Source organism: Marmota marmota, unplaced genomic scaffold (assembly GCF_001458135.2).
Source record: "Marmota marmota marmota unplaced genomic scaffold, marMar, whole genome shotgun sequence".
NCBI lineage: Eukaryota > Metazoa > Chordata > Mammalia > Rodentia > Sciuridae > Marmota > Marmota marmota.
Window position 1 is genome coordinate 46,616,254 of NW_026000016.1, and position 9,816 is coordinate 46,626,069.

At 51.8% G+C, this 9,816-nt stretch overlaps 1 protein-coding gene across 1 annotated transcript; it reads right to left on the reverse strand.

Moving 5' to 3' along the window:
• Positions 1-2,241: 2,241 nt before the first annotated feature.
• Positions 2,242-5,286, reverse strand: Myog (myogenin). The gene is made up of 3 exons (XM_015483394.2): positions 4,460-5,286; positions 3,631-3,712; positions 2,242-3,127 (listed from the first exon to the last, which is right to left on the reverse strand). Exons 1-3 carry the CDS (start codon positions 5,003-5,005, stop codon positions 3,006-3,008), a joined length of 750 nt encoding a protein of 249 aa, XP_015338880.2. The 5' UTR covers positions 5,006-5,286; the 3' UTR covers positions 2,242-3,005.
• Positions 5,287-9,816: the final 4,530 nt, after the last annotated feature.

Consider the following 9,816-nt stretch of genomic DNA (forward strand, 5'->3'; position numbering starts at 1 on the left):
TTTCCATACTAACAACTGCTATGCCAATTTCAAGTAATTCTTATCTTTTTCATTCTAGCGTATTCCCTAATGTCCATAATTAGGTGACATTTGATTAACCTAGCTTGATTTATGGTAGGTGCTTCCACTGAAGAAGGAGATTGAGCTAATTTCCCTAAAGAACTCCACCTCATTATTCATTAATTGGAGTTTTATCTGTAATTCTATTGTGAAGGTTAAGGATTTGTTAATTTAAGAAAGCTCTTTGATGACAGTTGTTTATTCTATGAAAATGCTGAGTGAGCCGGGCCTCCTCTGTGTCACTGTTTGCCATTCACACCTGTGCAGCTTCAGCAAATTGTTTCTCCCCGTGGACTTAAAGACTGTGATGAAGTAGGTAGGTGACAAGGGCAGGACCTGTTGACTCTATTGCTGAGGCCCAACTGTGTGAGTATGAACCTCAGTTTCCAACTGACGTGGTAACTGGAGAGGAATGGATTTTGAAAATGAATCCTGCGCTGAGGATGTAGCTCAGTGGTAGAACTCTAACCTAGCACGTGCAAGCCCTGGATTCAATCCCCAGCACTGTAAAAAAAAAAAAATAGCTTCCAGCAATCCCAGAGCCTATCAGCTCCTTAGTGTTGTTGAGTACCCTTCTTCTTGGCCAGCTCTAGATCCCAGGAAGAAGCAGGACAAGGGATAGGAAGGTCACCATTGAATGATGCAGTGGGGTTGTATCCTCCCTAGGAGCTTGGGAGGTGCCAGGGCAGAGGAAATGAACCCAAGGGGAGAAGAACCCCTTCCCTTCATAGTTGAGTATTTTGGTGGGTAGTGAGGGGGTGAATGTGGATTCTAGAGTCAAGGCATGGTGGCCAGCTAGTTGCCTTCCTCACCCTAGGGCAGGGAGTCAGGGCTAAGAGTCATGGAAATGACCTAGAGAGACTTTAAACTCAGTGCCAAACTCAAAAAGAAAATCCTACCACTGGGGCAGATTAGGCCAACTTGTGATTCCCAGTAGGAGCTGCCCTCACTTGTTACTTGGGACAGGCAGGCCTCAGCAAGAGCCTACCTTCTATATCCTAACCCAAGTTCTCTTAGGCTCCATTGAGGCTTTGTTCCTATTCTCAGGCAGAGCTTTTAGAGAAACTGGGGTCAGGGTATTAGCCCCGCCCCCCTCTAGGTGCAAGGTCAGGAGGGCAAGTGTGGGGAGATGGCCCACCTAAGCCCAGAGCAAGTACAGATGGTCATCAGCACCTGATAGTTTAAACTGGGTCGAGTCAGTTGTCAAGGGCCCCAGAGAATTGAATGGGGGCTGGAACATACCACGCTCTGAATACCTGTTCTGTAATGATTCTGAAACCTATAATTTGCAATAAATCGTACAAACTTAGCCCCAAGCAGTTGGAGTTAATATAAGTTTTTAGTAGGTGTTCTTGGTCCATTTCAATTCTAAATTTCTGTTAACTCCCCAGATAATCCTTATGTAATCTCTATCCATAAATCTTTGTTCTCAGTTTCCCACCCACCTTCCCCCCTTAGGAAGCCAATCTTCGAAAAACAGCATCCCAAATGAAGAGAAACCCAGCTTCTCTTCCTTTGATGGTTCTTTGTGACCCCCTTTCCCCAGCAGAATCTCCATCTCTGAGCTGAAGGTAGGGACAGGAATCCTCCTCTGCCTGGAGGGAAGGGAAGATGAGGGGTTGTGCTATTTGGCCAACAAGGAAGTGAGAGTATTTGCCCCTTGCTCTGATTTAGTCACCTCCCACTTCTCTATAGGGATTCTGATAATGTGGAACGGAGGGAGAGACAGGGATTAGAGAGGAAATACCCACAAATTCTAGTGATACGCCCCTTGCCCTGGCTGTGGGTGCTCTGGGCATGTGAGCATACAAGCATGCTTAATTAATTGAAGGCCAGGCTACTGGGCTATAAAAATTAGAATGCAGCAGACTTGAGCAATATCTATAAGTTAAAGAGCAGTGGAACACTCAGAAGGTCTTCCTCTGTGTCCTGTAAGCATTTCTGTGGAGTCTGGTCTTCATCCAGGCTATGAATCACACCCTCCCAGCTCCCCTTGTAATGGTAGAAAGCAGGTTCCCCAGTGCCTAGTGACCCTCTCAAGGGGGTGCCCACAGCGCTTTTGGAACTGCAGTCTTTGGAATCTTTGGAAGCCCTGCCCCTGGAGGGTGTTGGGATGGCTGAGTGGGAGAGGTTGGGGCTGTCAGTCACCCCCCTCCCTCTACATCATCACGGACACTCTTCTAGCAACCAGTCTTTATTCATTTTTTAAAAAAGGAAATCCAAATAAGTTAGCCAAAAAAAAAAAAAAAATTACAAAACCACACGATGCTTAGTTAACAAAAGAAATCACCCCAAGAGTCCCCGCCCCCTTTTCCTGCCTGTCCCTGGCAACTTCAGCACAGGAGACCTTGGTCAGATGGCAGCTTTACAAACAACACACAAAACAAAACAAAACATAAAACTGCTGGAAGGTTCCCAATATTCACTGCAAAAGCTTGGCCCCCCAGGGACTTGGGAACAGAGGGTTGTTCCTCTCCCTTTCTTCTCTCTCAACTCAGGGCAGGCCCAGCCCAGCCACTGGCATCAGGAAGAGACCAGGACAGGAGATGTGCACACTTGTCCAGGTCAGGACACTGTCTTTTTCTCTCAAACCATTTCATTTGAGGGGTGGAATTAAAGGCTGCATTATGATAAAAAGGAAGCTCCTGAGTTTGCCCCCCTGAGCGGGAGGTATCCACAAGGGGGCGCTCTGGTCCCCTGCTGTATCTCCTTGGAAAGGGGATGCCCTCTGCTCTTAAGGAGTCAGCTAACTGAGGGCATCCGTTCCCTTGCTGGGAGGTGCATAAACCTTATATGGATGAGGAAGGGGATAGTCTGGCCTGTGGCAGCCCAAGGCTGTCTTCCTGGCATCAGGACAACCTGGCTTAGAAGGCCACCGCTGCAGAAGTGGTGGCACCTATGGTCAGCTTGGGGGCTCATATGGACACCCAGCCTGGCAGACAATCTCAGTTGGGCATGGTTTCATCTGGGAAGGCCACAGACACATCCTCCACTGTGATGCTGTCCACGATGGAGGTGAGGGAGTGCAGGTTGTGAGCATCTGTAGGGTCAGCCGCAAGGAGATGATCTGTAAGGAGAAGGTGGGGAGGGGTTACCTAGGTGAGGAAGTGGGATGAGGCCTTTGGAGTGATACAGGTTTACTAGGACAGAGGAATGCGCCTCAGGCGTGTGCCTGATCTCTGAATTCCCCTAGCAGAGGATTTGGAAGCAACTATTCCAAGGTGAAGCCAGGATAGTGTATCCCAGGAGACTGGAATTGCCCTTTGCTGGGCCCAGTTGTGCAACACTGACTCAGCAATTCCCAGGGACCCTTGGGGCAGGGACAGTCTCCTGTGGTTGAGGTCAGTCACCAGGCACCAGCTAGGGAGCTACAGGAGGTTGCAACTGCTACTCTTTAGCTGGTCAAGGCTTCAAGGAGGCACAGGGCCTTCCAGCCCACTATTTGGGGCCCTGAGGTCAGCAGGTCCCTGGAGAAGCCACAGGAAGAGGACTGGAGCAAGGATTGAGGTAAGAGGGGAGAACCCCTAGGGAAGGGTGGAGGGATCAGAACCAGAGTCAGGCTTCACTTACCACCTGTATTTGGGCCGAACTCCAGTGCACTGCCCCATTCTGGACTGCAGGAGGCGCTGTGGGAGTTGCATTCACTGGGCACCTGCAAGTCAGAGGCAAGGCCCAAGGTCAGGGCACAGCCATCCTTGGATGTGTCTTTGCCTCCAAGGAATAGGCAGAACCATGGTGGGATTGGAGGGTGGACCATAAGCTGGGACCCTCCAGCCTGGGATACCCCCACTCCAGAATGTTTGCACTACAGAGACCCTGCTTCCAGGCCTGTCCTGGCTCCCGTCCTAGATGATGGTTCTGCCTTCACAGAACACCAGCAAAAAGGGTCTCTGGCTTCCCTGTACCTGGAGATAAGGATGACCAGGCAGAGTATCTGACCTGACTAGGGTGACTTCTCAGCAGGCTTGCTAGGGTCCCAGTGACACTGGGTGGATTTTATCTGTTCAACCATACCTGGGACAGGGATGGGGTAAGGAGCAAAGTAGGCTGCTTTGGCTGTAGTGGCCTGGCTTTTTAGGCTGTGACTCAGGGATGGGGATTCATTCTCCACTTAGGATCATTATGGACCTGTTCCTAAACTCCTCTGCAGTCCTGTGCCAGTGGGCCCCCACCCCATCTGTATCTCCTGTTCAATGCCTTTATCTTGTCTTAAGAGCCTGGGGACACAGGAGGTCAGCTGCACAGCCTAGCCCTGACAAAAGAGGGGGTCCTGTGGCCTCTCAAGGCCCTGCCTGGCACCTGCTCCAACCCTGTGTCTGAGCCCATCTATGGCATCCAGAGACCATCCAGGCGCCTCCCTCTGGGCCCTACCCCTGAGGCAGGTGCACCGGCCACTTACCGGGGGCTGCGGCCCGCCCCCTCCTCTGTAGCGGAGGTCGCGCTCCTCCTGGTTGAGCGAGCTGAGCAGAGCCTGCAGGCGCTCGATGTACTGGATGGCGCTGCGCAGGATCTCCACCTTGGGCAGCCGCTGGTTGGGGTTGAGCAGGGTGCTCCTCTTCAGGGCCTCGAAGGCCTCGTTCACCTTCTTGAGCCTGCGCTTCTCCCTCAGCGTGGCTGCCCGCCGCCGATCCACCGACACCGACTTCCTCTTACACACCTTACATGCCCAGGGCAGGCACTGGCCTGGACAGTGCTCGGGGGTCCCCAGCCCCTTGTCTTCCAGGGGCCCCCGGGCCTCGGGGCTCAGGCTGAGCTCAGTCCGCTCGTAGCCCGGTGGCTCGAAGCCCTGGAGGTGGACAGGTAGGTAGTTTTCCCCGTCATAGAAGCGGGGCTCCTGGTAGAAATAGGGGGATGTCTCATAGAGCTCCATGGGGTCGGAAAAGACTTGTTCCTGCCTCTGGCCCCCAAGCTCCTGCAGCCCCTCACGCCAACTGCTGGGTGCCATTTAAACCCTCCCCGCTGGCATGGAACCAGAGATAAATATAGCCAACGCCACAGAAACCTGAGCCCCCTCTAAGCTGTTGCTGCACATCAAGACGTTTACAGTGGATTAGATGTGATTCCCCTTCCCTCTCCCGTGGCCCCCACCCCACCCAGCCAGCCTGCCCCATGGCCAGGGCGGCTCCTGTGCACGGGTCGGGAGGCCGTTGGGTGTAATTTGATTAGTTTTCATTTCTCCGCAGCCCCAGTGGGACAGGGAAGGTGGGGGAGGACACATTCCCCCTCTCATCTGCTCCTTTCAATTACTCCTAGCCGGGCGGCCTGCCTGCTCTCTCCTTGCTGGTCCCGAAGCAGCGGGTGGGTGTAGGGGGAGGAGGGAACAAGGAAGGGGGCAGTTTAGGCTGGAAAGGAACTTGAGTCATTCTGTCCACCTCCCTGCTGCCTGACAGCACCTTAACCACACTCTATCCTTCCAATGCGACTCTTAAAGACCCTCTCCAAAGAATGGGGCTTCTTGGAATCTGGAGGATCTGGTGGGTCCCCCAAAGGAGGACAAAAACAGAGTGGCAAATGGATTCAATTTCTGGGTTTCCAATTGGCCTTGACCCTGCACTTTCTCTTAGAGAATCATGTGACTGGGGGAAAATAGAGTCAAGAGATTTTTTTTTTCTTTTTTAGTAGGAATGGGGGAGGTTTTCTTTGTAATATATAAGGTACGGTCAGAGTTGGGGTTAGAACTTACATCCCACACAAGGCCAGGTCATAGGTGTTAAGCCTTCTGCCTCTTTTCTCGGTCCTCAAATGTTTCCTGCCCCATTTGGACACCCAAATCTCGCTGACTCCTTCCGGTGGATGGCAGCAGGAGAGGAGAGAAAACAGAGCCCTTTAAGCTCAGTTTACACCTTCCCTCACCTGGACCACCTGTGTGGGTTCTTCTGCCCTTTCATGCCTGAGACATCAGTTTGTACCCATGTTCAGGTTTCAAATGCATTATATAGGTCAGGTGGAGGAGGGACTATTTAATCTTTAGGCGTCTTAATCCATGGTCACTTCTTAGTAGAGGTCTGGGGTCTGGGGGGACTCATTCTTCCCAATGCAGTGGGCAGGTCTCAGCAGCAGTGAGCAAGGCTCAGTCTTAGGGCTGGGGATTAAAAGAGCCAGGGACAACTAAGGTGACATCCCTACCTTCCACCTTACCATCTAGTGGGCCATGTTGGTCACCTCTTTTATCTCAATCTCTGATAACCAAATCCCCTTCCGGGTGGCCATTGTTCAGCTTATACTGTGTCACAGGACAGCCCATTCCATTGATCCGTAGCTTCAGGAATCCTGAGCTTTAAGCTATAATCTTTTACCCTTGGGTCACAGTGCTTTCCAGGAGCCTGTAGATGAAGTCTGATCCATCCTGCTGTCCCTATCCCAATGGCAGATGAAACTGATAAGTTAAAACCAGCAGCAAGGACAATAACAGGAAGTAGAATCATGCAGGGACTCCTGGAGACCTTCTCAGTGGAGGGTCATCTGCATGGAGTTTGGAGAACTGTGTTCCCTTCTCTCTTTATCCACAGTGAGGAGCCACGGGTGGGAAAGAAGGGTGAGGAGGGGACAGAGGTGGAAAATAAAAGAACCCAAGGAAGTTGAGGGAGAGCAGCAAGGCCTTAATTTGGTACTTGGCTTCACCAGAGTGGTGGAAGGTACAGTGTGATATTAGTGTGGCTTCTAAACCTTGCTTGGACCCTGACCAGCTGGGTTGAAGAAGAATCTCTATTTCCAACACACCTCCACCCAAAAAGGAAAATTAAAAAAAAAAAAAAAAAAAAAAAAAAACTAAACTAAAACAACTTTGCCTCAGTTCACACTCTAATCCCATGAACTCTGGGGAGATATCAAAAGTTATAGAAACCTAGAAGTGGCATCTTTTGTCAATTTGGGATCCAGTCTGACTTAACCTTAAATGATGCATTTTCCTCTAAAATGGAAGCAAAATGGGCTTGATTTGTGATGTCTCCTAAAACCTGACTGTCTACTGAGCCAGCATGGACCCTGAATACCCAACACTCGAATACAAGGTGAGGGTGAGCTTTGTTAATTCCACAGTCTTCGAGAGAGCTCTGAGTACTTGCAAATGTGTGGATCTATCAAGAGGTGTCCCAGGAGTTTAGTAGAATGGCAAAACCATCCAAGGATGGGGCCTCTGCGCAGGACCTGGGGAAGAGGGATGCACAGGGCTGGGTCTCAGAGAATGGTGGGATTTGGATGAGAAGAGGGGAGGTAGGGGCATTGGCTAGGTTAGCCTGTATGGAGCTCAGGATTCAGGTACAGGGAGTGGTTGGAAACAAGTCTGTGAAGAGGGAGGAGTTCCAGATGGGCATGGAGGGACTTGGACACTGAGGCAAGAAGACCACCATGCCACCATGACAGTATTCAGGAGTGAGATGATGAGGGTCTGAACCCAGGAGGGTGGATTTGACCAGGAGAGGATGCATGGAGGATGCATGTTTCTGTCTGGAGAGAGGAAGAGAGAGAGAGAGAGAGAGAGGCATGGTTGTTGTAGTGCATAAAAGGGCACCTGGTACCTGGAAATGCCAGGTCCTCTTCTCCACTCCTGACCACCCCCCTCACTCTTAGCCCCTTGATCCTCCACTGTACTGTCCTTATTGCCTCCAGGGACCACAGAAACAGGAATAGAGGAGGGAAAATCTGTCTTCCTCTCCATGTGTGCGTATTCACTTGTTCATTCTTTCAATCAAAAAACAAAACAAGCCCATGTATTGAACAACATGTCCCAGGTGCCAGGGTCACTGATGTGAATAGGACATGGTGTCTCTGCTGTCACTGTGCTCACAGTTGAGTGAGGGAGAGGAGAACACAAAGTCACCTATCCAAGGTGAAAGTGTTAGGTGATAAGGGGAAGGGTAGAAGTGCCAATATAATCCGGGGAAGGAAGTAATTCACCTGCTCCGTTCTCTGCTCGACACATATTGTCTGAGGACCTACTCTGTGTGGGTCCCCACTGTGTTGGTGGGAGAGAGCAGTGGAAACACTGTCTGCAGGAAGCTCTGCCGGTTGTGAGCTTGGCCTTGTGTCCTGTGATGTTTGCCTCTGACCTAACACCAGGGCAGGACTGGGAGGTTAGGGTGACCTCGGGTGTCTGGGTCTCTATGAATCCCTGTCTGTGGATATGTTTGTGCATGTCTGAGTAAGCTGGCCCCTGGGGACCCTGTCAGGGCTCCCTGTGGGGGCACAGATCTTGCAAAGACTGAGACGATAAGGTGTCCAGGAGTCTTTGACCTCTCAAATCCCCAGTGGGCACATTGGCCTTTTACCCACCTTGTTCTCTCAGTAAAGCTGTGGAGAAGCCTCGTCTAGGGACTTGGTCTTCCTCCCTTACACCCCTCCCCCCTGCAAGCTGCCCTCTGATGGACGGGGACACATTGATGCCAAGCACAGAACAGCCTTTGTGCTCCGCCACCGGCGGTGATCCATCAGCTCTAACCTGACAGCAGGGCGTCCGGCCCTAATCCCCACCCCTGTCGCTTGGGCACAGAGGCCCCCTGCCCTGACTGCAGCCTCTTCTTCCAGCAGTCCTGCTCTCGCTGGAGGCAGCCCTTATCCCCTGCGGGGCTCCGGGACCAGGCTGTTGGTTCCCTACCCTGAATATTTCAACTTGACTCTGCCCTGTATTTGCATGCTGGGTCCCTCTCATTTGCGTGGTAGAAATCCCCCTCACCTGCCCTCTGCTTCTGCCTTCCCCTTCTGCTCCACACCTAATCCTAGCTGTCTGGCCTCAGCCTGTTCTAGTCCCTGCAGACCTTGCAGGTAGGCTGACTTAGGCTGCCAGGTTGCCCGGCTAAAATCAAAGCAGACTTCTCATTCTGTAGTCTCTTGTATTTGGAAACAAAAAGCAAGAGGTCTGGAGAGGTAGCAGCTTCTGGCTTCTTCAAACAGGTCCCACTTTGGTTTTCCAGGGCTGGTTCTCTGAGTGTTTTTGATGAGGACTAGTGGGGCCTGGTGTTGGGAATACATGTGCATTCCCACAGGAAACAGGTGCACCAACATGACATGCTTGGGAGCATTGATTATTTGCAAGGCAGTCACTTTACATCAGGGTGAGAAGAAATCAGAGCCACCATGGGATGTCAGAGGTGTGAGGGGCTCCAGGATCAGCTAGCTCACCTTTCCTTTACACACTGGAAACAAGACTGGAGAAGGGACGTGACTTGCCTGAGGGTGCAGAGGACTAGGGTTGGAAGGAGGAAGGGTGTCTGCTCTTGGATGGCTTGAGCTTAGGCCTTAGGGCTGAATCCTGGGAGACTGGCAGGCAAGGAGGGGTGTGGGGGTGGGGGGCACAGGCAGACAGACAGTGAGAGACTGAGAGCTCCAATGTCGTGTGAGTTCAGGTGAGTTGATGGAGAAGGGGAAAAGGGAGGTGTGAGGAGAGGCCAGGGGGAGGCTTGAGGGCTGCAGATGGGAGAAGAGGTCCCAAGCGGATAGGACCAGGGCTGAGAAGTGGAGAGGAAGGGAGGGCCTCAGGCCTCTGGGTCACATTGTTTCCGTTGAGGACTGAGCATCGGGTAACCACTGGGAAATCCTGTCCCTGCCTGGAATCCAGCGCTCAGAGGCAGGATCATCCTTTAAGAATCTCTGGCTTTGGGGTGGGGGAAGGTGTGGGCCTGGAGGTGGAAGAGGTTGGGTCCTGGGAGAGTGGGGGTCAAGGAGAGGTGATAGGTGGAGACAGAGCAGAGAGTTGGTTTTAAAAATAACCAGAACAGGGCTCAGCAGAACATGTGGCAATGGGGACCTGGGGACCTGGCT

Coding starts and splice junctions, on each gene's coding strand:
- Myog (XM_015483394.2), bottom strand. CDS start 5,005: ATGGCACCCAGCAGTTGGCGTGAGGGGCTGCAGGAGCTTGGGGGCCAG. Junction 3,713..4,459: donor GGGGCGGGCCGCAGCCCCCG/GTAAGTGGCCGG, acceptor TCTGACTTGCAG/GTGCCCAGTGAATGCAACTC. Junction 3,128..3,630: donor GTTCGGCCCAAATACAGGTG/GTAAGTGAAGCC, acceptor TTCTCCTTACAG/ATCATCTCCTTGCGGCTGAC.